This window comes from Solanum pennellii, chromosome 1, assembly GCF_001406875.1.
Source record: "Solanum pennellii chromosome 1, SPENNV200".
NCBI lineage: Eukaryota > Viridiplantae > Streptophyta > Magnoliopsida > Solanales > Solanaceae > Solanum > Solanum pennellii.
In genome coordinates, this window is record NC_028637.1 from 90,920,161 (window position 1) to 90,947,949 (window position 27,789).

The 27,789-nt window shown below is 31.7% G+C and overlaps 3 protein-coding genes across 5 annotated transcripts; 1 reads left to right on the forward strand and 2 right to left on the reverse strand.

Moving 5' to 3' along the window:
* The first annotated feature begins 4,813 nt into the window (after positions 1–4,813).
* Positions 4,814–5,935, forward strand: LOC107008243 (short-chain dehydrogenase reductase 3b-like). The gene is made up of 2 exons (XM_015207190.2): positions 4,814–4,936; positions 5,043–5,935. Exons 1-2 carry the CDS (start codon positions 4,920–4,922, stop codon positions 5,803–5,805), a joined length of 780 nt encoding a protein of 259 aa, XP_015062676.1. The 5' UTR covers positions 4,814–4,919; the 3' UTR covers positions 5,806–5,935.
* A 2,210-nt stretch (positions 5,936–8,145) lies between these two features.
* Positions 8,146–16,333, reverse strand: LOC107007843 (serine/threonine-protein phosphatase PP2A-5 catalytic subunit). Its single transcript, XM_015206652.1, has 11 exons — positions 15,937–16,333; positions 15,217–15,273; positions 14,703–14,786; positions 13,051–13,122; positions 12,351–12,422; positions 11,501–11,541; positions 10,322–10,388; positions 9,121–9,312; positions 8,929–9,018; positions 8,737–8,844; positions 8,146–8,615 (listed from the first exon to the last, which is right to left on the reverse strand). The coding sequence occupies exons 1-11, from the start codon at positions 16,024–16,026 to the stop codon at positions 8,550–8,552; spliced, it is 939 nt and encodes a 312-aa protein (XP_015062138.1). The 5' UTR covers positions 16,027–16,333; the 3' UTR covers positions 8,146–8,549.
* A 2,740-nt stretch (positions 16,334–19,073) lies between these two features.
* Positions 19,074–27,326, reverse strand: LOC107008208 (major facilitator superfamily domain-containing protein 12-like). 3 transcript variants are annotated; one of them, XM_015207137.2, is made up of 13 exons: positions 26,900–27,326; positions 25,438–25,637; positions 24,612–24,681; positions 23,958–24,154; positions 22,145–22,220; positions 21,958–22,041; positions 21,798–21,877; positions 21,247–21,373; positions 20,962–21,021; positions 20,805–20,855; positions 20,538–20,696; positions 19,768–19,900; positions 19,074–19,573 (listed from the first exon to the last, which is right to left on the reverse strand). In XM_015207137.2, exons 2-13 carry the CDS (start codon positions 25,593–25,595, stop codon positions 19,401–19,403), a joined length of 1,368 nt encoding a protein of 455 aa, XP_015062623.1. In that variant the 5' UTR covers positions 25,596–25,637; positions 26,900–27,326; the 3' UTR covers positions 19,074–19,400. The 3 variants fall into 3 exon arrangements, with proteins under 3 accessions (XP_015062623.1, XP_015062624.1, XP_027770675.1); XM_015207138.2 differs by lacking the exon at positions 26,900–27,326 and adding an exon at positions 26,715–26,856; XM_027914874.1 differs by lacking the exon at positions 26,900–27,326 and adding an exon at positions 25,777–25,900.
* Between the last annotated feature and the right edge of the window lie 463 nt (positions 27,327–27,789).

A 27,789-nucleotide genomic window follows, 5' to 3' on the forward strand; every position in this document is an offset into this window, starting at 1 on the left:
AGTATTCAATGTATTCGAGCTACATATTATGTATCCGAGCAATATTAATGTATCCGAGATAATATTTAATGCATTCAGTTTTTTAAATTTTTAAGAATTAATATGATTAAAAACTTATTAGAAGCAGACTATAATTTCATATTAAACTATCAATTTATGTAACTTACGCTTTAATATGTACATTGTTGACCAAACCATCTCTTAATAGAAATTTATTGCTACTACTCCATGTTGATAGGAAGTTCATTCTTCCAATAATCTACCACAAGATAATTGGTGGACCGTCCAACACCACCAGTGAGTTGGCCTGATTAAAGGTTGAATTCAGTAAATTTGAAGATACTTTAGTTTTTTTAATCAATTTCAAAAATAAAATGTCACTTTTTTTATCATTTTAAAGAATTTAATATTTTTTTATTTTATACTCAATGAAATGATTTACGGTCACAAAATAATCTAAAATTATTTTAATCATAAATTTCAAAAATCTTTTTTTCATTCTTAAACTTTTGATCAAATTAAAATGTGTCAGCATGATTCATACCTGAAGCATAGATCCGGCTCCCCTCCGGTGCAAATTTGCTCTCTAATGACATCATGGGTGTCAAATTGGTAGGTTGAATTGAAATTTGAGATATTAGAATAATATGAAATAGAATTTAGGTTGGGTCTTGACCCGTTTCAAATTTACTTTGGGCTGAAATGAGCTAAAGATTGGGTGGAGTCATGACCTGCTTAATCTAATTAATTTTAACATATTGTTATTTAACTTTTATAATTACAATTTGAATTTCAACTCAAGAAATTTTTAAAGAAGAAATTACAAATTGATTAATAAAATTCTAAAATGTATAAAATAGATAGTAATTTATAACTTTAAATATAAAAACTTGCATTATATCAACGCAAATAAATAATCTTAAATCATGTTGAAACTGGAGATTAAATTGAGCTTAATTTATGATTCCTTTAGAATAAGTTTAGTTTTGAATAAGCTGAAATTTGGTCCAATTCAAATAAAAATCTTAAATTCAACTTTAAAATTTTCGAACGAACTCGATTATATTTAGATTTATTTTTGACACCGTGACTCGGTGTACCACATAGAACTAAACTCATTTCTCTTCTTCTTTGGATCCCTCCAATTTTTTTCTTTCCTCCTGCACACAAACAAACAACCAAGTGGTCCAAATTGTAGAGGGACTGGGGACAGTGAATGGACTAATTTGAACAAACAAGATGTATTATTTTAACCAACCAAGACAAAAAATTAATATCAGGAAAAAATATGCATTAAACATCAGTGGTAAATTAATATCAGCAAAAAAAAAAATATGCATTAAATATCAGTGCTCCAAGAAAGATAGTTAATCTTAGGAAAACAACAAAAAGGCATTAGACATCAGTGGTCTAAGAAAGAATAGTTATCGCCCGTTTGGCCATGCGATATGAAATTATAAAATAAAATTTAAAATTTTATTTAAATATATTATTTAGATTTTTTTTTATGTTATATATTTACTCATAAATATAAAAACTTCATAAGTTGTAGATTATTAAAGTTGTTCCAATTTTTTTATACAATTTTATTAAATAAACAAAAATTTATAAAATCTCATAATACACTATTACAAAGATATTCTTAAAAAATATATTATTTATGATCAAATTTTAATTCAATTTTAATAAAAAAACATACCTACATAAGTTGTGGTTTACTAGTCTTTAGTATAGTCTTCCCACATTATACGGACAATTTTCTCACGTTAAACTTGCATATCTCGTTTATATATATTACTAGGAAGATGAACCAACTTTTTTACTTTGAGTCATTTGTTGGTCACTTCGATTGGTAAATAATTTTGATTAAAAAAATGAATTTGACGAATATAAATATTAAAGTATGAATAATTTTAAGTAATAATAAATTCTTTATTAGTGAGAATAATCATTATATGAGATGTATATGGTTTAAGAAGTGATGATGTGAAGTATAATTTTTATTTGAATATGAAATACATGTTTAATAGATATAGATATGGTTTGTGTTTTACAAAATATAAATTTGTCGGTCAATTTTTATATTTGAAAAATTTCAAAATCATTATTTGTGGAAAATATGAGATTTCATATGATGATATGAAATCATGAGATAAATCAATGTGAAATCACATATCTTAAACGATAATTTCATCTTATAATTTTATATGGCATATTCAAAACATTTTACTTTTATCTCAGGAAAAAAACAACAGATATTAAACATCTTGTCACAAATGTCATTATCAAAAATATTGGCTATAAAATGCTAGTCTCTAAAATGGTACGATTGCTAGTAGAAATTTGTTACACAATTTATGCGACATGACTGAAATTTTGATATTTTAATTTTTAACATTTTATTCATAAATTTGTATATAAAAACTTTAACATTGTTGATTTTTTTATATCTAAAAGTCATGTAAAAAATATTACAAAAAAATAATTAGCAATGTAGAATGTTTAAAAGATAAATATAATAAATTAGTCAATTTTGAAATTTCAACCATACTACATAAATTAGTAGTACTACACTAACTAATAGAAAGTTGGCATAGATAGTAAAATAAAAAAAACCTGCCTTTAATTTTTTTTCATTTTAATAATCTATTTTAGTTTTGTTTCATTTTAACCTTTAACTACAGTTTTCAAAACTACAATTTTACACTTCAAAAATTGATATTTGTCCATTAATTTTTGTAAAAAATATAAAAAAGTAACGGATGAACATGTTTTAAAAATGTAAATTTGACTATTCTATCTTATGCAGTTACTAAATAATAAGAATAGTTACAAAAAATAATATATATTTGTTATTTGTTAAAATATATAAGTCAATAGAATTTTTTTTCTTACATAAGAAAAATAAATTTGAGAGAGTAGGTTTCAAATAGATGATAAAGAAAAACAAAAAATTAGAAAGAAAAAAAAGAAATAAAAAAATAGAATGTCAAAGAAAAAAATGATTAAAAAAAACGTGAGTGGCGGGTTTTATACGGCACATTATAATCAATTTTTCTTTTCCATAAAATAATAACGTGGTATGCTATAAAAGTTTTTCCAGTATGGTCCAATCTTGGTGAAAAAATTGAGGCTCCGTAGAGATAAATTTATAATTTATCTTAATTAATTACTATTTACATTTAGAAATCTTTAGAACTTGGAATGATTCAGACTAATGTTACTGCAATTAAAAAAAACTGTCACACTATATTTTTGTATCGATTTATGTAACACAAATAAAATTTAAAAGGCAATCAAATTTTTTATATCTTTAAATTTCCAACACTTGCTGCAAAAGAACGATAAATAATTTAATTGAGATGGGTCCCAAAAATTTCTAGCACCTCACTACAAAAACATTGCAATATATTTGTCGTCTTGTGTTGTAGCCTAAAAAATACTATACAAAACAAAGTATATGTTCAACAAACAAATTAAAAAATGTAAATTATTTTAATCATAACAGAATTATACTTCTTCGTTCGCTTTTATTTGTCATGATTTTTTTTAAAGAGTTAAATGATAAAAACTTTGACCAACATTTATGATGTATTTTTTCATCATATTCATAAAAAAAATTGCAATTTATAATACTTTTTGTATAGTTTTTGAGCATCTAAATTTTTTGCTTAAAATATCAAATTAATTAATCTAATTTAATTTTAAAATTAATTAAATTAACTTTCAAAATACGTAATATGACAAAATAAAAATGAATAGAGGAAGTAACAAAAATACTATTTACACATATTTATTGCTTCTCACTTTATCAAAGAGAGTTAAATGTTGTATCAGCTCAATAGAGAGTAATTCAGAGGTTATTAATTTGGAGTTAATAAGAACCCTATGAAATTAAGTGTAATTGGAAATTCTAAAATAAGTTGGGGTCGTTTGACAATTTTCTCTTACTACATCTTATCTCAATTTATGTAGTATACACCAAATTTCAAAAATTAAATTTTAAAAATATTTCAAATTGTTTTTATACCATGTTTCTTACTACATTTTCAAATAAATACATATTACTTCCTCTAATCCATTCTATACGACACTGATAAAATTTTAATAGTTTTAATTTGTCGTACAAGCCTTCAAATAATTTAGTTATCCTCTAGTCGTAATTTTTTAATGAGATAAGTGTCAAAAACATATTTGAACCTTTCTGTGTTGATTTAAAATATTTTTGAAAATTTTCAAGCTTTTTATTATTTACACTTGTCTATTTAACGTAATTTTAATAATGAATTTTAGTTAATGGCTAATAAATTGAGATCATAATTTATATTTATTACCTTATACCATTTAGCCCATTTATTAAAATTATTTAATAGGATTAAATAATTGTCTAGATGGTTACTTAAAAAGCGAGAGGAAAACGACTCAGGTTGCTGCTATTGGTTAGAGCAGTAAATCCAATTTGTAAGTTGTAATGACATCATGAAGATGTCTAGTGATTTGGGAATTAATTTATATTTTTTTTAAAAAAAAATGCTTTTGGTCACAGTTGTTGCCATTGGTTAATGGCATCAATTTTGAATAATATTATTTGTTTATTTTATTATAAAATTAATTTTTATATATTGCATAAATAATTCACTTTTAATACATATTGCAGATTTAACTTAACATTGTTATAAATGGTAATAAATAAAAAAATCGTTAAAATTAGTAATTATTTATTAACTGTATCAATTCATGTAATTTTTCCAATTAAAGAACTATTTTTTTTCAATCCAATCCAATCCAAACGGGCTCTAAAGCATCAAAGTTTTTGAAATTACCAAAATAGCCTCGGCTGTTAAGCGCTTCCTAGACCTCTTCTATATATTAGTGAATTCAACCTACAGTCGGTACAAAGGAAGTTATTTACTCTTATAATGGCAAATAAGCTCAGGTATAAGTATTTGTTTAAATTAATGGCGCTAATCAGTACATTAATTTCTTTCTCAAATTGTGTAATTACATATAATTAAATGTGTTTATATGCATCGATCCTGTAGGTTGGAGGGCAAAGTAGCTATAATTACTGGTGCTGCTAGTGGCATTGGAGAGGCAAGTGCTAGATTGTTCGTTGAACATGGTGCTCGTGTCGTCGTCGCCGATATTCAAGATGAACTTGGTCAAAAAGTAGTTGATTCTATCGGAGCTGACAAAGCCAGCTACCGGCACTGCGACGTTACAGACGAGAAGCAAGTTGAGGAAACCGTAGCCTACGCGGTAGAGAAATACGGTACTCTTGACATTATGTTTAGTAATGTCGGGACGCTGAATTTCTGCAGCGTCCTCGACATGGACGTGATGGCCTTCGATGAGACGATGGCCATCAACGTACGTGGATCCGCGCTAGCGGTTAAGCACGCGGCTAAAGTTATGGTTGATAAGAAAATTCGGGGATCTATTATATGTAACGCGAGTTTAGAGGGGATTTTAGCTGGGGCCGCTTCGCTTGCCTACATTGCGTCAAAGCACGCAGTCGTAGGCATAATAAAAGCGGCCGCACGTGAACTGGGTCCACATGGGATAAGGGTGAATGGGGTGTCGCCATATGGAATAGCGACGCCCCTGGTGTGTAAGGCGTATGGACTGGATGCGGCTCTATTGGAAGAAGCAATTTATGGTAATGGACACTTGAAAGGTGTTAAGTTGAGCACGATGCATGTAGCACAATCAGCACTTTTTTTGGCGTCTGATGAATCTGCTTACACAAGTGGTCAAAATTTAGCTGTTGATGGTGGACTAAGTTCTATTTTGAAGCTACAATAAATTGTCACTCTATTGTGTTGGCGTGCTGTGATGTGGGCCTTAATCCTCACTCTCTTGTGTCTGTACTACTGTTTCATCCTGTTTCGTTTCGAATTTTCAACTTAATAATACTCTCACATTTTATGCGGTATTTTTCAGATCTATATTAAGTTTCTCATAGATATTTTAAACATTGTGACTTGAAAAGATATAAATTTAATTTTTTTAAATTGAAAATTTTATGCGTAAATTTTTAATTAAACTTAAAATGTTTGATTTTCGAAAAATTTAAAAATATCACATAAATTGAGATAAAGAAAATATATAATTACAAAAATTAAAAAAAAAAGGTACAATATTTATAAAATTTATATAATAGCTACTCCCTTCTTCCATTTTAAGTGAAGTAGTTTGATCAAATTTTAAAAAAGAAAGAAACACTTTTAAATTTGTAATGCGAAACGAATAATATATATTATAAATCATTTTATTAAAAATAAACTAAATATTTTAAAATTAAATTATTATTATTATTTAACATAAAAATGTGTATTTTTTTTAACAAATTTAAGAAAAGGCAAGTAAATTACGAAAGAGAGGAGTAACAATTTACTGACAAAATTGATGATTGACTGATTGTAGCAGTTCTCTTTCCTTATCCTCACTTTCAGTGGGCCCAAATTTATTGTGTCCCCACTTTCTGTGGGCCCAAAAAATTGTCATATCCCACTGTCTTTTCTCTTTTTACAAGATAATAAGTTGCGCGACGAGTCCAACACATATTTATTTTATATTGTTATTTTACGAGAAATTCGGAGAATCACTCAATTTTTTAATGTATATTTTTTAAAAAATAAATTTTTAATTATTGTAATTTATAAAATTGATATAATTTTTAAATAATATGTTATTTTTTGTGTTAATTTATTTGGTATCGATCAAATTTAAAGAGCTTTATTTGTGGTATTTTTTAATTTTTTAAATTCAATAACATATGTGTTTCTACTAATAATATTAATGATCTAATAATAATGCTTGAAATAAAAATATTTTTAATTATATAAACAAAATATTTTTTATGACATTTAAAAATTAAAAATAAAAATAAAAACGTGAATTTGATTTTGATCTTGAGAATTGTGCATGAAATGTCATGTTGCTAACTGCAACCAGTAAGCTAAGCAGCTAAATATGAGGAAGCAGACATATTGACTACTGTGTGCTCTAGGCCTCTAGCCTCCTCTATATATTACTAATCTACTCTTTACTTTTATGTATTAAAAAAATTGAAATTTCAATTAAAGGACTAAAATTTAAATTAATATTGAAAAATATTTTTTTATTTGGATAATTATTATATGAATTATTAATATAAACAAATTTCAAACAAAGATAAAAGTTAGAATCATAGAATTTAATTTAAGAATACCCCACATTTTACTATGCTTGTTGTAATTCTTGAAAATTTAAGAAAAGAAAAATAATTTACAATTCACTTCTTCAACATTTTTTTGACTATTAAGTCATATTTTTGACAGCGCATTGCTCTAAATTATCAAAAATTTTAAAAACATAATATAAAAAATAAAATAATGTAAATATTTGCATAAATAGCGACATAGCATAAGAAAAGGAAACATTTTTTTTTGATTTCTTCTGTTTAAATAGAATTGAATTAAATAAAATAATAATTTTTTTAAAACAAATATATACTTTTATCATAGCCCCCCACCTAGAATTGGGGGTCTACGGCCAATGCGCTATTCAACTAAGCATATAGCCGGCCCTAGTTATCATCAAATATTATAAAATGTTACCATTAAATAGTTTATTCTGTTTATGTCAATTTCAAGAAAATTGTGTATCACATTTGTTAACTGCTTTAAATAATGCATTATTTAAATAAAAATACGATAAAAATCAATCGTGGGTCGCTGATATGATTTCATAATTATATTGACTTTCTATATAATTTTGAATAAATGTATTAAGAAATTTGAAAAAGAAACACAGAGAAACAGAGCTTATTTAATCAACACGACAAAAAAACAACTTGCTCAACAGTCGAGATTATTTTTAGTTACTTTAACCGTCCACTGAGAAAATACATTTTTTACGGTTGAATCTTGTAACCATATTGTCTTGAGATTTCTTGAATTATTTCTAAGATTTTTTTTAAAAAAACACTACGATTATTATAAGTGAAAAAACATTATTTGTTCCAAAACCACATATTATGTAACGTAATCAACCCATTTTTTACCCACATGAAGTATGGGCGAGTTTGGATATTGACCCATATTTGTTCAACCCATTTTTTATCCACACAGTACATAATTGTTGAGTTGAAAAAAATACCAATTTTAGGAGAAAGAAAGGATGAGCTGCATTAACAAGGTAAAAGTTACAATGTAAAGTAGATTCTTAACTTTACACAAGAGACTTCCTTGCAACCAACATATGACAAAAATTATCACACTAAGACTGAAAATCAGAGCATGGAAAGGAACAACAGAAAACAAGTCTTCATAAAATCATACATAACACCATTGCTGGCTGCACTTCTCCACTCTAATATTCCTAACATAGGTTAGAATATGATAGACTTTAACCAAGGGGACCTGGTCAAGCCTCTTTATCCTCGGATTACCTCCCGGGAGCAGCCTATTAAGCTTTGCCATAATTGCACTCACATCTCGACACTAGATGGGAGTTATCGCGAAAAACAGCACTTGGCAGACAACACATATTGCTCTCCATCACATCTATAAGAAGTAATCAGGGGTTCTTCGAGTTACATCCGGTTCTCCCCTTCTTGGAGCTGGATCAAACTGCAATTGCATGTTTTCCAGGGTGAGCCACAAATACAAGACCAAATTAGACGTTAACATCCAAGAAAACAATTCTAGGAATACAAGATTATAACACGAAAGGGGACAGAGGGATAAGCACCTGGATAAATGTGTGCCCTCTGCAGTCATCAACTTCCAAAATAGAGGCCATGTTTCCACATCTATAACAATAATTTGGTGCACTAAAAATAGTGACAACTTTTTGTTCCTGTAGTAGATGATACAATTAATTAAGGTATTTAAAAAGGGAAAGTATCACAAGATGAATGAAAAAGAGGAAATAATTAGTTACATGGCTCCAGTTATATCCCTCCATAACCAGCTGATGAGCTCGAGCAATCAGCTTTAGATTATTGGTATGGTGAAATTGCTCAGATATGTCCTGTAAAATTACAGACAAGTGATGAAAATCTGAAGAAATAGTACCCAAGAAAAGAGAGTAAGAGGATGGAAATAAGACATCTCAAGTATACACTAAAAGTACCTGCCCAAAAGTGTATCCAGCACCCCGGGGTGACATACCCCAACCACAACGATCATCTGGGTCTGACCACAAAAGATCACACATGGCCCCTTCATGAGGAACTTCTTGGACACGGTCGAAACTTCGTACATTATCAAGGGTTTCAATAGATGGAGACAGTCCTCCGTGCAAACAAAAAATTTCGGATTCAACCTAGAATTTGATATTTGGCAACATGAGTAAAAAGGAAGCGAATTCTTGCACTTAAAAGACACATTTTTCATGGTAAACATCCAAGTGCGCTCACAAAAGATATATAAAATGGGTCATTAACAAACAATGGTATCTTCCGAAACTGCACAAGCCACTCTGAAGCCACTACACATGCCCGATAGAACGTAGGAAAACCTTAGTATATTCAGCCTTACCATGTCTTCTGATATTAGTATTCATAGGCTGAGCTAACAAGAAGAGGCCATTATTCTATTATTAACTCTTAGAGTTCATGCCCTTACTAAATTCACTCTGCTATTCCTTTCTAATTAACTGAGGAAATTCTAACATACATTAAAATTTTAAGAAATTAACAGGTAAATAGTGAAACCTCTTAAATGCAGGGACATCATTTCTCCCTCACAAGTCATAATACAAAATTGGTAAAGCAATCTCAGTAAGAAGAGAAAGGAGGAATGCTAGGAAAAACAAGCTCTTAATCCATCTTCAAAACAACCCACCTCCAACTCCACCACCACAACATCCACTTCCCCTTCCACAATTCCAATTTCAACATTGGCTGGTGGCTTAAAGAGTCTCAGGCTTTTGGGTTGGAACTGCCAAACATTATCTGGTCTAAGTTGGTGTGATAATTTTATATGGCTTCCCTTGAAGCTTTCAACTGTATTTGTTTCTTCATAATTTACTGAAGCATGAGTGAGTAAGAATAGTGAAGCAGCTCATTAACCAGGAGACTATGAAGCAGTGCTTGATTGCTTCCAAAAACAAACAAGAAAGTAAAAACTAATACGTTAGTCTAAAGGGCGAGACATTTTTAGCAGCTACTTTTGTAGACATAGGAGTGCGATTAAAATTTTATCGGACAAGGTAAAAAGCTTAATCACTGAGCTCAGATGCTAGCTTATGCTATAGCAGGCTATATTATTGCTGTTAAGATAAAATGGTCGAAGAGACTGTAAAGATTGAACCAGAGTCACAATAAACTAACCAATGCAGTCAAAGGAAAATAATCAAATAGATCAGTAAATGTTTTCCAAACATTAGCATTGCCATACCTGTCAAGAAAACAAAATGATCTACATATCAGTATCAGAATTACAGAGGAGGAGATAATATACACAGGCCACACCATCAACCAGAGCAATTGAAATCAGCATCATATGTAAGTACAAATATGCAGCCTGCTGATTTTAAAGTATTAAACCAGAATAAATCCTGACAGTTAGAGAAGTCTCAAGCAGGAAAAAAAGAACAAGGACAAAGAAATCAAACAACATAATATTTACAGTCTCCAGAAGCAATTTTTAGGTCAAAGGGAACCTTCGATTTCATTCCACCTCCACCTCCACCCCACCCCCACAAACTCAAACTTCTGACAGGGTAAGAATAATAAGCACCATGCACATAACTTTAGATGAAGGAATGAGGAAATCATTACAATTAACTTTCCAAGATAGAGACTATAAGGTTACTTAGTTATGTGCAATGGTTATAGAAATAACACTTCAAAATTGGTTATGCTACTCCAGTTCTGTGAGATGGATACTGAACATTAGTTCTGATATGCATCATAATACTTTTAAAGAGGGTGATTAATTTTGACTTTTGAGAAAACTACTGTAAGCTGCTCCTACTTTCTTGTTAGTCTTTTTGAAATCTAGTGTAAGCTCCTCCTCCTAAGTCCTAACTGCAGGAGCTGTCTTTGCTAGTGGCACTATAAATAGGTTACAAGTACTCACACACATTTAACAAATATATGATATTTCTTAATGCATTAAAACTATAAGAGAAAAATCAATATATGAGATATAATGCAACAGCAAACACTAAATTTGTCAATCAAAAATGGTAAGGAAGCTTTAGTTACAAGTCATGAAATTTTATTTAAGAGTTCTTATTATGTTAAGGATTAATGTTTCCGATTTGTCTTCCCCTTTTTCCTGATAGGTGCTTTTCAGATTATTCTCTCAGCGACAAATTTGAAATTTAGATGTCCTGTGAACAGCAAATAAGAGAAGTATATATCACAGGACCTTTACTTAGTTTGGGAATTACATGCTTATCTTTGGAATGGCATCAGCAAAGATTTTACCAAACAATATGCAATACTAAAGAAAGATAGGATTCACTTGGAACTGGATATTGAACCATAGTCTAAAGAACTCACTTCCGCAAGCATTCATCATAGAACCCATAGACTTGTGTGATCTGCATTTAGGAAATAACATTCAGCAAACTGATTTAAAAAGAGATGTCTAGTTTAAACGAGCACAAGAATAACAAGTTCCTCGAGAGCCTAATACTACATCTGCACTCAACAGAATGCAGATCTCATCTTCTTCCATCAATTTGTCACTGATTAAGTACTCCAAAAAGATGGAGGAAATTGATGCCACCATGTGCTCCCAAAACAGGTAAACTGGGCCAAATTAAGCAAATAACAGTTTGACAAAATCAAGGTGAATGAAAGCTTAGAACCGGTGAGCTAAGGTTGGAACTCAAAGCAATCAATCAACTATTACTCAAATCCCGCATCACAGTCGGAATTGAAAGCACCGAGCAAAACCTCGACCAGAAAACTTTTGGTAGAAGATATTTATTGTACTTATGCAGTGTAAATAACTTGTAAGAATAGCTTTTATTTGAGACAAGTTTCTTTGATTGAATTAATTGTCAAAGCCAATGTCTACACCCAACAACCCCCAACACTGAGGAGGGAAAGACTCATCAAAATAATTGCAGAAGCAAAGAGGGGAGGAGAAAATCACAAAAAAATGGAAGGAACAAGAACTACTATAAAAAAATCAAGAGGAATGAAATCACTATCATGCACCAGTATTTAACTAGAATGGAAAACAAACCTACAAGTAAGACTACAAGATAAACTATTCAAATACTAACTCCAACCAAACACCTGCTTTAGCTCAAATGAGAAAGATGAAAAGACCAGAAAACTGAATTGCAACAATGGGATCAACAGTAATAAATTAACACTGGCAAAATAATTTCCTGCATACCTGTCGGCTTTCATGATTTCCTCTAAGAATTGTTAGTCGTTGAGGATAACGCACTTTCAGAGCTACCAATAGCTGTAAAACCAAGAATACACGAATTCTTCAGCTACTCAAATTTTATACCAGAAGTTATTCAGATAAATACAGGTCTCATCCTAATTGATCAGATGCTATTATAAACAATGGAAACTGAAAAGGCCCCCGTGTTGTTTAAGAGACAAGAATCAATAAGATATAGAACAATCATATGACATACTGCCCGTGTCCCATTGAGTCAGCCTCCCTTGACCAGTACTAAGATAAAGAATGGAAGTTTGGATAGATGATCACATCAAAGGGAGTTAAGACATAATTTAATACATAGCATTCAATACTTGAAAATTGAAATGAGTTAAAACAAGATAATTTTGTTTTAAACTTTAATTAAAAGCAAGAAAAAAGCATGTGAAGGTATTATTCAGTTTGTTTTTTACTGCCTGCTTACTGTAAACTACATGAATAATCAATAACTGGTCAAACACTCATGTAAAGGAAAATCTGAGTACGACCTCATTCTGGCACACTCCTTTCTATCACTAATTCAAATGTAATAATGCAGCTGTCTTCATAAAAAATATTTACAGTGAAAATTTTACTATATTAAGAATTTCACGTGAAAATATGTCACAAATGCAGCAAATTAAGACATTGTTTATTTACTTACTGTAACTGTTTCAACCGAATAATATCCACGGTCAACGTAATCACCCATAAACAGATAATTTGTATCTGGACACTGCCAATATAAAAATTAAACTGGAATAAGAACACAATCAGCTGCGTAACAAATACATTAAAATACACTAAAGTCTGAAGGTAACATGAAAACTACATGGATAAAATTCCTTTAATGAGAATCAGAGATTACTCAAAAATAGGTAATAGAAAGTCACAAACTTATATCGTATCTCTAAGGCCAAAGTCACAATATCCATCAGGCTGTTTTATCAAATCTTAGAGAACCTCACAAAACAAACATAAGTAGCCAGCTATTTGATAATGCAAGTATAGATGCTCTAACACTGCAAATTAACCACCTCCCACTTAACAGCATTTGGTAGGAAGTTTGTATAGATGCTTTAACACTGCATATTAACCACCTCCAAAAGAAAATGTTATTTTTCACATAATCCTCCCCCCACCCCCATTGTCTATCTTCTTCCCAGTTCTCAATTTCAATCGTTATACTAGTTTCTTCAACCCCAGCCCTTCCATCATCTCCTGCCACCCATAAATCCTCCCCCAGATTCTTCTCAATTCCCAATCCCAATTGTTATAACAGTTGGAACTTAGATAGTGTAGTGTCAGTATTATATTCTGTATAGTGCTTCATTAGTGCTATTAGCTATTCTCATTGTCTGTTCTCTCCTTCCTCTAGATAATTCTACTAATTATGTCTTTAGTCCACGGCTTCTCTGTAATCTAGTATTCAACCAATATCCAGATCTATGGTTGCCAAAGTGATTATCTAATTTTATCATTATTTAGTATCCTGAAGATCTTGATAGTTCTTTTTTTGGTTAAATTAAATTGACTCATATAGTATTTCATGATTCAGGCATTTCAGATGACAATAGAAACAAATGCAATTGAACTTAAAATGCAAATGGTGATTTTTGTTGGCCCATGGTGTAGTTTTGCTAATTAAGTCTTAATTACTTTACTGAATTCTCTAGGATTCAATCGATGAAGGAAAGGGGAATGGCCGTGGTGACAGGTGAAGGTGGAGGTATTAATGGAAGCTAGAGGTACAACGAGAAGGAAAAAAAAAACTAAAAATAATACTACTTCTTTTGGCTTTTCAAGCTAAAAGTGGAAGCATGTGGTACACACTATTCCACATCACTTTATATTGTTTAATAGGTATATTTTTTATGTTGGAGTGCTTCAAAATGAAAAATTGTGGCAATTTTTTTTATAACCGTGGTGTTCGGGCTAGATTTTTGGCACCTTGACTAATTCCCCAGGATATCTATCACCTCCCACCAGCAACAAATACCAAGTAACTTTGTCCACCAAGGCTAGAACAAATGGGAAGAGATCACCTCTGTGTTTTTTTTATTAGAACCTGAGAGCTGAGACCTCATGATTCTCAACACACTTCATTGATACTGGGCACACCCTTTGGTGCTCCTGGCAAATTTACGGGGCCCTTATGTATTGGCCAATTAGTTCTGATTCAGTCAACTCTCTCCAATTCCAGACAATCTTTTGTTTTTTATTCCTACAATATTTTTCTTATGTGTGTACGTGAACAAATGTTTTTATCCGACATCCACCACAGAGAAGTGACACCAAGAAGAAATCAGCAATTACCTGTCCACCAATCCTAAAAAGTTCAGCAAGATCATGGAACTGCCCATGAATATCACCACATATAGTTACAGGGCTTTTTACTGGCTGCAAAGCAAGAACATAGGAAATAAATCAAAATCAATCAAAGATGTAATACATAATCTCATGAAGAAGACATACATTTATAGCTAATATCCATAGATCAATGCAAGCACATAGCAAGGATATGGGGTAAGAATACTCTTATCTCTAGGGCAAGAACAAGTAATCACCACTTAATCTTGAAATGAAAGAAGGTGACAAGAGGAAAAGCAAATAGATACAATGGCAAACACATATTACGATATTTAAATCACAAACCATGGCACTTTTAATTTAGCATAAAAGAAACATAAAAACACATTTATTGTTATACAAGTGTACCCCAGTATAATTAATATGATACTCCTTCTCAAGAAGATGGGAAACAAGTTGGTAGTAATTTTATAATACAGCACAAGCAACAGAAAATTTGTGAGCTCGCAAACGCTTATACCTGAACATTACTTTCTTCCATTAGGATCTCCTTAGCCTTGTCACATAATGCTCTAACCTAAATTAAGAGCACAAAAAGATTAGCTGCCAATACCATTTTCATACAGATAGCATACACTTGTATAGGTAAGAACATAAAGAAACAACAGATGAAACATCACATTAAAAGAGATCATTTGCAAACAATTGAGCATCTATCAACAGAAATGGACCAACTGCAAGCACCATGAGCAGAATATTATAGAATATACCAGCAGAACAAAACTAAACAACATTCAGGAGTAGATTAAATCAACAAAACAGATTCAACCCTTTGCATACCATCAAAGTAATAAACAAATATTACTCCATACAAACCATATATATCACATTATTCCATCCTCCAGACAATCAGCACATGTAACAGCATTTTCTTCCTTCTACAGACTCAACTCATAGTCAGATTAACAAATAAATCACATAGAAATGACTCACGACAAGTTCAGAATCCAATGAGAATACGCGGAGATCTCAAGAAACCCATCTAAAGTCACTATAAAACTCCAAATGCAAGACTAGCAGAAGAACCATAATATGGATCCCAATGAACAAATAAGAAATATCAGCTTTGGAACCACAATTTGGATCCAAGAAAACAGTTTTCTTTAAAAAATACAAAAAAAAATATAAATTTCATCCAAAAAAAGGAAACCCAGATCCAGAGAAAAAGAAAAGTAAAGACCTCAGGCTCAGATAGAGGCTTGCACTGCATAAGCTGAGAAATCTGCTCATCCAGGTTACCATGTGTGTTAGATATCAGATCTGAACTCATTTCGTACAACTAATCTTCAAACTAAAAAATTTCAACTTCAAGAATCAATTTTCCTTTTCCCCAATATGCAATCTTGAATAAATTTCTGAATTTTTTTTGCCACCAACTCACAAAAGCCCTTTCTGTTTTTGTATTTTTATTCTTCTGGGCAAGAAGAAGAAGAAGGGAAAATGAAAGAGAAAGCCCTCGAAATTTGTCGATCTACTCTTTATCGACTATGTAAAAAAAAAAACGAATTTTTAATTCATTTTCTTTGAAATTTTCGATCTGCTACTGAGTCTTAGATATATAGAGAATAAATATAAAAAGTAACAATACAATACTTTGAAAAAAAGAAATTAAACAAAAGAAAATAACAGATTATTTGAGGTGGAAAGGAGCTTCAAGAAAAAAACTTTTATATAATTAATTCAATTATTTTTTCGCTCGATTATTTCATATGTTGAATAATAACAATAAATAATAATAATAGCTTTTTTTATTTGATCCACTTATAGGTGTAGTAATATTTCATATTAGGTAACAATATAAAGTAAATGTAATTTAAAATAATTTGATTTTTCTTATTTCAAAGGTTATATCAAATGTCAAATTAAGAAAAAAATATCGATAAAGATTAGCTTTAATATCTTACTATTTCAAATATATAAATGAATAGAAATATTTACTTCGATAAATATTAATTCAGGATTTTAATTTCTTTTAATTAAATCTCACAAGATATTTCACGTGATATTGATTTTGTTCAATCCGAAAGATAATTAGGCAAATATAATTTCTAGTTAGATTTAATTTTTATTCTAAAATTAAACAAGTTTTGTTTTTGCTGTTTAAAAAAATAGAGTACTTTTTTTAGCTTCATATTATGGAAAATACTAACTCATTTTACTAAAGTAAAGTATTTTTTTCCCCATAAATTGGACAAAACACTTTAAGTCTCCAAAATAAGCATTTTTGTTTAATGAATATTAAGTTTATTATAAGTCTGATCAAAGTAAATATTAATCTATGAAAAAGAGTGAAATTATAGAATGTTGTTTGAAGCATTCTTTTCGATAAATTTGGACGAATTTATTTATATTGTTATAATTTTACTTTATGAGAAATTTATTTATGTTAAATTAAAAGTGATTACAGCTGGTCAAAATTATGTGTTTTGCAATAAATTTTAGACATATGAAAAATAAATAAATCACACAAATAAAATTCGAAGAAACAAGAATATTTTATTGAATGTGGATGCAATTTTGTTCCTCCATTAATTTTCTCTCATATGATTTATTCTTCGAGCATATTTTCAAATTCTGATGAATTAGATTTGACCTCTACATAAATATTTCGTAATTTGCAGAATATTTGAAAAGAAAAAAAGATATATTTTTTATTCAGTATACTATATATATATATATATATATATATATATATAAAAAAAAGAAGTGAATTAATGTTTCTTGATTTCATTTACCTTTTTTTTCCAACTATAAATGAAAAAACTTGACAATGTAGATGATTGTTTATTGTTGTTATCAATGTTATTTATGACCAACAAATATCAAATAACTTTGTTCACTAAATTTAAAATAATTTTTTTAGTTATTTATTGTTGGTAATTTTTTTAGTTATTTATTGTTATTGTTAATATTGTTATAGTTGTATTACGTATTAGCTTTCTATATATGATTTAAATATAATTTTATTTTGACGAAATATTTCATCGGTTTACTTTTATTTTTTTACTCTTTTAAGTGTTTGGACATACAATCTTATCCACTTCGTAGGTGTTTGAACATGCAACTTTGTCCACTCCGTAGACGTTTAGACATGCTATTCAAAAATTTCAAAAAGCTAGATGTGAGACTTCAAAGTTCAAATCATGTTTTTGAATAAAATTTAAAACTTAATCCATAAGCTTATATTTTGTAAAAAATAAAATAAAATGCTCATCACTTTAATTTTACAAGAAAGGAACTCATGATCAGAGTAAAGAGTTTGTCCATATCATAACTACTATATTAACTAGTGGATCGTTATAAAATTATATGTATTTAAAAATTTGGCGCTCTTGGATTAGCTTTTTTACTCTAACATCCATGATGCAACAGACCTATTTTGCACCACAATAAGGGATTGATGCGGTGGAGATTTTTTTACACATATTTGTCTATGATGTGGGATTTTTTTTCTTTTTCATATTTTGTATTATATATTATCGGGAAGTTGAAATAATAAAACTAACTTATTTTATCCACGCATATTTGTTGAGTAATGTTAATATCCTGTATGTGGCAAGGCCCGCGAGGGGCTGGATGGCCTGGTCGGGTCATTATCGAACATTGTACTTGCTTAGTGAACTTAGTTAAAAAATAAAGTTATGTCTTTACTATCAGCTATAGCTTTAAGTGGTATTAGAGTCAAGGTCGTGGGCAGGTGTTGGGAGGGGGATTGATGAGTGATGTCATCATCCTACTTATGGCAAGGCTCACGAAAGGCTGGGTGGATCTGGTTGAAGTCATGATCGAACATATCGATTGCTTGGTGGACTTCGCTAAAAAATAAAGTTGCGCCTTTGCTATAACTTTTGACATAATGGTAAGATCTTTGGACCAAAAAGGTAATTTTTTTTTGTATTTTGAAACTCTCCTAATTGTGCAAGACTTTTTTCCTACTCACAACAAAGCAGACTCAAGGAGTAAAATCTGAATTCACTTTTTTTTGTAAGACAAAATTAAGTCCCACACAATTATTTTCAGTTGTATGGAACACCTAATAACTCACTCAAATACCTAATAACTCACTCAAATACACATTTTTTTCTAAAAAATATTTAGTTACTTGAGATTATTCACTTCTAACTATATCTTGAAAGCTACACATGACTAAAAGTTTAGTGCCATTTACAATTTGTTAGCAAACAACAGGGTTCAGTCACTTTCTTTCCATGCAAAGTCAATCTGCTAGATATTAATTAATTATTACAAGTAGTTTCTGGTTACATGTCACTTCAATAATTTTTTCACATGACTGCATCTTTTTCTTAGTATAAATAATAAAAGGAAGTGCACAGATAACATTAAGCTAGAAAAAGAAAACAAATATTATCATGTTACAAGAGTTATACAGCAAGAACATCTTTCTAGCTCTGTACATTTTTTGACAATTTAATTTCAAGACTATAATTCTTCATATCATTGTACATATACAGATCAGAGTATGTACAAATAATCCTAAATTGGTTGAAATTGCCCGTAAAGAAGCTATAATGTTCTGTATAATCTTTGAACTAACTGGTGTCTGCTGAAAAAAAATCATCAGGCTTGAATCCGTTTCTTTAACATGACTTGATTATAAGAGCATCAGTGAGCAGTACTTAGGTGTTAACCCAGTAGAGGTTCTTCCAGAGGCACCAATATGGGTGTCTGGAGGTTCATACTACAGGTGATTATCACACCAAGGAGTGCACAAACTGCTGGAACGAGACCTAGTGCATACCGATTGAGGGAGAAGAAATGGTAACTCGGACTGCAGTTGTGCAGTTCTGGAGTGGATCCTGCATAAAAACGTGACAATTGCCAAAGTAAATAAAGAGTTGCAGATAAAAAGGTGTTAATGAAAATTAGGTGGAGCTAATTCACTAGTTTTCCCCATACACGCTCAACAACGGATGTTGAAAAATTAGAATGACTTTGAATTGAAGCTGTGCATTGACTGAGATAACAGAGAGATATGGAACCGAATGCTTACTCTGATATGACTCGAGAATGAACAAAGCTACCCCACATATCATTTTATCCATAAAGCTCAATGATCCATACACAAAAGCACAGCCATTGAGATCTCGCCCAACCAAGACACTTTGCATGCCCACTCCAGTTACCTGTTAAATCACATCGAAAGAGGTGCACATGAAGATTGTAATTGTAGAATTTATGATCAGAATTCATGTTTTACAATTGAAACCGAGTATCATGAATCACACTACTTCACTATTTCCCCCATTCCATGACACAATAAAGAGCCTGGCTTCCTCATGGAATAACAGAAACTATATGCATGTTAGCAAGGCATGTAGCTGAACCAAATTCCAGTTCAGAATATTATTGCCCACTCTCCAGTTAAAAAAGTTTGTTGTTAGTTAGGAGCTTCAAAGAACTCAAATAAGTGACAAAAATTAAGCAAAAAACCACAATTACAGAGTTCCTTGTTAAAAGAATATCATTAAGAAACAAATGGAAAATTGCCTTTCTAAGGAGATAATTGTATCCACATAAAAGGTGACAATTAGGTTAACCACATAGAGAATTGATCAATGTTTGAAAGAGTATTTGGTCCATATAAATTTATCACAAGTGAATTTTGCACCTAACGAGAGCCTGAGTTTATGGTTGATCACCCACCCATCTGTGTTCTTTAGAAGTTTAATGCAAAAAACAGATATGCTGTAACAGGATAAGTTCTTAGTATAAAGTTTCAAGACCTGATATCAAACTCAGCTCATAGAAAATTAACCTTACCATTATCAAGGCATTTGCTATGCCAATGAATATCGACAAGATATACATAAATGCATTCATGTTTCTTGGAAGCAGGAGTATTCCTATGCCACAAAGTACCCAAAGGAGACCTCCTGCAGTATAAAAGCCCTTCAATCGCTGGCTTGTCCACTTAATCTCCTGCATATAATACAACTATCAGAGAAATAGACCAGGCAAAAAAAAAAAAAAAGAGGCTCTGGAAAATTCAGAGATAGAAATGATGAAAAAGTTCTGCTCTGTATGGACCTGTAGCAGGATGGATACAATGAAGCTGCAGACAAAGATGATTGCAGGGACCTATCCACATCAATTAAAGAAACAAGTATTAGTATTGTATTTCTTCCCTAGCCTCTCTTCAATAAAATGTCTTTATTTTAAATGGAAACAATGCTCAGAAAGATACCAACGCTTTTGAAGATAGACTCATCTGCAGGTCATTGATCACATAGAAAGCAAGAAATGCCTGCAATGCAAACAATTACAACAACTCTATAGTTATAAAACCAAGTGAATGCTTAGGGAAAATGATTCAAATGAAATCCATGTCATCATTTTAATATTTATTGAAAACAGCTAATTTCAAAATAAATAACCAAGTGAATGCTTAGGGAAAATGATTCAAATGAAATCCATGTCATCATTTTAATATTTATTGAAAAGAGCTAATTTCAAAATAAATAATACTCACCTGGGAGACATTAGTCACAAGTCTGGTAAGCACGTAAACAAGAGCAACTTGGTGATATAAGATTTTCTTAAACCAATACATCCAAGAAATTCTAACATAACCTTTAACATGAGCTTCTAGTTTCAACCTGCCCAAGAAAGGCAGATATTAGAGTGAACATTTAAGCAGAAAATTATCAAAAACTACCCCCTTAAACTGACAGCTCAAGGTACTTGAAAGCAATCTCCCATTTCGAAGTTTAGCATAGTTCTCGTACTTTTTCTATGTATCCCAGTTTATTCTTCAGGATGGATTTTATTTTTCATCTGAGTTTTACACAAATGAAGCTATATTGTTATGCAGAAAGAAAAGCTGAACAACTTTGATGAATGCCTAAGCTGGTTAAAGGTTAGAACCATCAAAACTCTCAAACAAAGTCATCTTATGCCCAATTCATCCAAGCAATAAAAAAAATTGCAAACAATCGCATTTTCATGAAAATTCAGTCCAAGCAACTGATGCAGTCAATGCATTCACTAAAAAAAAAAAAGAGAAATAAGACATGTGCATACCTTGGCTCTCTGGTTCCAATAGCAAACACAACGACGAAGCAGCTTCCAATTAAAATTGATATATATGCAATCCAACGATACTGATCTTTCAAAAAGTAATGAGAACACAGACAAAAGAAAGTATTAGAATAAATAGAGTAACAACTGAAAAGTCACACACCTGATTTTCGACAGCAGCAGGTGTCCCTGCTCCGACGACATTGAACACAACAAAAGCAACTGCGTATAAGCTAAGGTTTGCAACCTTCAAATTCATCCGTTCAAACAAATGTAGAACAAACCGAAAGTTAATGACTGCTCACATGTACAAGGAAATTTTGCATGAAATAATGGAGGAGATCACCAACCATTGTAAAAGCATTGCGGCAACTAGCTAAAACTACTCTGCTTGTCGAGTTCAGTGTAATGCAGTTCACCATTGACCTACAGCAAGCATATATGTTGTTAAGGAATTACAAAGAACTATCAGATAATCTCCAGGTTGTGCTTGGTAAAATTTCATGGGGGGGTCATGTTCTAGAAGATTAAAGTTGTCGTCCTCAAGTTATTACAATTTAGTTAATTACTAGCGATCTATAAATTTGAGGTAAAGTTTAGCATGTTAGCAGAGAAATTACTTGTCTGAAGGTGGTAACTTCATGATAATTATCAGAATCCTACATAGCTTCAGTGCGCAAAAGCGATGGTCACTCTAGCTAGATCAGTTGGAAGAATATGTGTGGTCTTACGGACATTTGAGTGAGTGGCGGTGGAGGAGGATCAAAGGAGATAGATATGGAATACAAGTTTGGTATTAAAGAATGAACAGATGTAGTTCTTATGGCACTGCTATTTGAGAGGAAACCATAAATAGACTGACAGACATTTTCCCGAGTTCACAAAACGGGGGATAAGCAATGGTGTCGTGATAGAATCCAGAGGCAAGCTATATTCACCAGCTTTATACAGGTTACTATCCATAAAATCAGGAAGCTATGTAATGAAAGCAGGGAATAGAGTATCAAAGTCCAAGTCCATGGTACACATTGTCTACTTTGGCCCAACTGGCCTCACAACTGTCCCTTGGATAATTCACATCGAGTCCAAAAGTACACTTACCATGTGAACACACCCTCTGTATTATAAAGTACTTTACTTTACTCTCCCTTTCCGATGTGATATTTGCCTAAGATGTTTTCTTGTGGGTTGGATTTGCCTTAGATGTGAATACACCACCTCTTCGGAAGCTTGCTAGCATAGAAGCCTGTCAGTCACTCCATCGTGACAGTCAGATACAACCCCCGTACAAACTTAGCTTCCTCGTCTTAGGTTTGTCTACCATCCTATCATAGGAGTCCAGTTCTAATACTATATTTGTCAGGCCAAGCCCCTAGTTTTATTGTTCGATTTGGGCCTAGGTCTGCACGACTTTAAAAACACAACACATTACTGTCTGGGTTGCTTTCTCATACACCCTACATATTCCCAGTGTTTTGCCTACGTGAAATTTGCCTAGGGTGTTATAGAGCGGGATAGGGTACTTGGATTTACAATTTAGAGGTGTCGTCCAGGATTGTCGGATGGAGAGCCCAAGGAATTTCCAGTTTCATTGTACTCATCAAGCACATGGCAGAACCCTGTCATTCTTTTTTTTTTAAATACCATGGTGTCTGGGCCAACTTGCGCGCACCACGACTACTGTCCACGGGATACCTGCCACTTCCCACCAGCATCTGGTACCTTTGTCCACCAAGGCTAGGACAAATGGGAAGAATCACGTAGTGTTTTTTGTCTCCGCTGAGTATTGAACCTGAGACCTCAGGGTCATTCTCAAAGAAAGATTACTATCCAGTCATATAGTTTACTGCAGCAACAGGAGAGTATTTCTTTTTGATGAACATGGAGAAAGATAACTTTTTTTAGGGGTGGAAAGTACATGGATTGCCATCACATTCTTATTGCTTATAACTTGAGGAGGACAAGGAAGACATCAATTAGCTGGGTTTTTTTCTATAAAGGATTGATGAAGGATCTAGATCTTTTACTTAGTTGCAGAAAACGGCCCTCCAAATGGTGGACTAATATGTTAGTCCTGCCATGAGAAGGTTTTCAGGAGTAAACGGGCAAACCTGGCAGTCTTATAATATTTAGAACAAGAAGATAGATAAGAGCAAACATTACATGTGCGATACTTGAGTAGCAGCCCATCCCACATTGAAGATTGCAGCGAACACGCTGTAACCAATAGTTTGCAGCTTGGCCGAATCAGAACCAATAAGTTTGCAAGGCAAGCAACCGCCAAACACCGAAGAAAATGAGACAGCAACCAAGAGAGATCCTGCAATATGCCATACTTTAAAATGCCCGAATCTGTCTATCTATCAGGTAGAACAACAAATATTAGTTAGAAGGTTCATTAATAAAGAAAAAAATAAAGGTATGCACTATTATCTGGGGATAAGAGGCGTAGTTGTTATTATCCTGAAAAGACTATGTGCTGTTCTCATGTCAAAAATTACTTATTGCATTTAACTAACCAATATATAATTAAGAAAATGACTGCATAAACAATATATTTGGAATACTCATACAAGAAAAACTATACATTTTATAACAGACAAGCATATGTTTAGATGAGAAATGGTGAAAATGGTAGAGCATGTTTTCATCTAGCAACGACTTCATGATCTCTTTTACGAAATGACGTTAAAATATCTTAAAATGTTTTTCTTAAGTCATCTAATCCATTTTCCAGGAAAATATAATAGATGCTTTAAAACTCAGTAGGTGATATAAGGACAAAGTTTAGGTAGTAGTTATGTTCTTGAGAGATACCAGTTCCCCAGCAAATATAGTAGTCAATCCATCTGCAACTTGACCTGAGAGCATTACAACTGCAGCATCACTGAGAAACAGACATGGTATACATGAATACACAATCAATTGCTTCACAAACTTCGGTATCCTATATAGCATATAACCTTTTCTTTTGAGATCAATTTGAGGGGGAGGAGGGGATAATGAAATGCAAGGACATCGGAGTGTAGAAGTCACATGCTTGACAAATTGGGGAGAGTGCAGTAGTGGATAACATGAGGACAAAATTACACTAGTAGAATTGAGATCCCGGTAGCGAGCCCTTTAAATGTCATTATACAATGTTAGTTACATGCAGCATGCTAACAGCAGCATGACAGGGCAGTCTTCAATTTTCATATGCCCATCCTGAGTGTTGCATCCCCAGTATAGGCTGGCTGCAGATATACCCTATGGTTGTATACAAAAAATGAAACCGGTCTTTTTATTTAACAAACAAGAAACCCTATAGTTGTATACAAAAAATGAAACCAGTCTTTCTATTTAACTAACTAGAAGCTAAGCGCCTAGTACACTCCATTGAACTCATAACATTCACACAACACACTCTAAAGTACATAAAGTAGTGGTAAGCATTAACTCAATAATTGTGAAAAAGGTGGCTACATGTTAGATTACTATCAGCAGACGAGCTACATCAGAATACAGTAAAAGAGGTACATGATAATTTAAAGATGCAGGAGCCACAAAGGGGTTTCTATCCTTTTTTGTCTTAATGCTAAATAGATTATTGAAAGACACATGCTCATCAGAGTACCTAAGAGCAAGAAAATAATAAACAAACCTGGGGGATAATCCAATATCCGTTAGAAAGACTAAGAGATAAGTGAACCAACAGGCTGAAGTTATGTCGTTGAGCATGTGCCCAATGCCGTAATAAAAGACGGAACACCTTCCAAGGGGTTTTGTCAACGATTCATCATCCTCACTATGATTAATCATAGTGCTATAGAAGTTTTGGCGGTGCTTCGATGAATGGGAAACCTGCAATTCAACAGATGAGGCTTCAGATGCAAAATTACATTGACTTAACCACAGACAACATTCAGGGAGAAAATTGAATGACACAACAAAACCAACAAAAAAGTAATGAAAGGATACAACGTAGATTCAACACTCACACCTCGAGTTTTAATAAAAGATTTACATCTTGCAATCTTAAAAAAGTAATGATACTGAACACATCTTGTTTGAGGTTGATGGTTGCACAGTATACAATACATACACCAAATATAGCATAACCAAGAAACTAAGATCACTGAACAAGTGAACATATCAAATAACTGAACCACCATAGATGCATGATGGAGACACAAGTATGTTAGATCCAAGTCTCAGAAAAAGAAGGGTATCAGATAGTGAATTCATAGTAACAGTTATGTTTAGAGGAAATACTTTACTCTAAACTTGACTTAATAATAAACAATGACAAGTATTTAAACAGACTCCTATCAGCTTTTAAATAATTACAAGATATCCCAACTGTTTGTTAAGTGATGTTGACGTTGTGAAAACTGCATCATACATCTTTCATAGATTTCTCTCCTTTACTTCCATCATGACAAGATCAATTATGACAAAATTAATACTCTGCTTAGCCTTGCTTATAAGTATCAATGACTAGTTGTACTCCCTTAAGGACCACTCTTGAAGTAATGACAATTCACTTACTTAAGACATGCTTAAACTTTTAATGAACTGCTTATTTCCTCTAATACTAGTCATGATTTGATGCATACAAAATGAATTAGATTACCCCATCGCCTTATCTCTATCGATAACAATTAGGATCAAGAATCAGCCCTACTAGTAAACCCATCTATTTCTCTCTTAAAAAAATAAAAAAATATCACCATAGTCCATACTCAGCAACCAAAAACCAGAAAGTTTACCTCTTTAACATGTTCATCTTAATCAAAAAACAAAAGGAAACAACATGGAAGCTTACACAATATCAATTACCTGTATAATCATATATACAAAATGAAAAAAAAAAAAACATAACAGCTTGGAAAAAAAAAATTTCACGAAATTGAAGAAGAAAAAATGTAAAAATTATACCTGGGTTTTCGGATGAATCTATGTAGAAGAAGAAGAAGAACCCATGATTTTATATAACAAAGAAAAAACTAATCTTGATCCACAACAATCAAGACTCAAGAGCAAATTTAAAAAAAAAAAAACTTTCTTGCAAAACAAACCAATCAAGAAAGTAGAAACAGTTATTAAGCGTGATCTAGACGCACCAAAAGAGAAAAAGGGGGCAAATCCCTTGTGTTTGTTTTCTTCTTCTTCCTTCACTGCCACCGCTTATTGAAAAAGCCACCTCCCTTTCACCTATAACAGTTCACAAAAACTGAATGCAATAAAAAATGATATCTTCTTTTTCTCTATTTCCCACCACTGACTGACATTCTGAGAATTTTGTTTGTCCTTTTCCTTCGATCTTTTTTCTAAGATTTTATGAAGATATGTTAAGCAATTGGGAGTTATTATCACTGTGTTTGTCGATTGATGTGGGGGGCTTCCTTAAAAGCCGTATCTTGTAAATTAGCTAAAAATTGAAAAATATAATAATATTAGAATCTAAACTCAAAATTAGCAAAAGTTGAAAAGATTCTATTTTTTTTTTCTGAAGAAAAGATTCTTATCTTCAGTTAGCCACAACCTCAACTCTAATTTTTCCTTTACATTTTTTTTGATTTTTGTGTGTCCTTCTTATATAAAGATCATGTTAATTTTTTTATATCATTTAAATTTTATTGAATATCGTCAAATTAGACTTACAAAATTATGATGACCTCGCCATGTACCATTTTGACAATTACAAGTCATTGTTGTCATCCTTAGTTAAAAATTAATGTTACTTTCCATGTCCATTGGTGGAAGGTTCAATTTAAAGTGTTTGTGGGACTAAATCAATTCGTACGAACAAATTAGATTCATAATATGTTGATAAAGTATTGCATTTTTTTATAATAATAATAATAATAATAATTCATATATTAATGAATTTAATTGCATATCGCCAGACTTATGCTCAACGTGAATATGTTGTTTTTATCATGTGAAAAAGATTACGATAAAAAATAGTTTTTCCATTTAAAAAAAAATGACTTAGTTTGACTTGGAATGA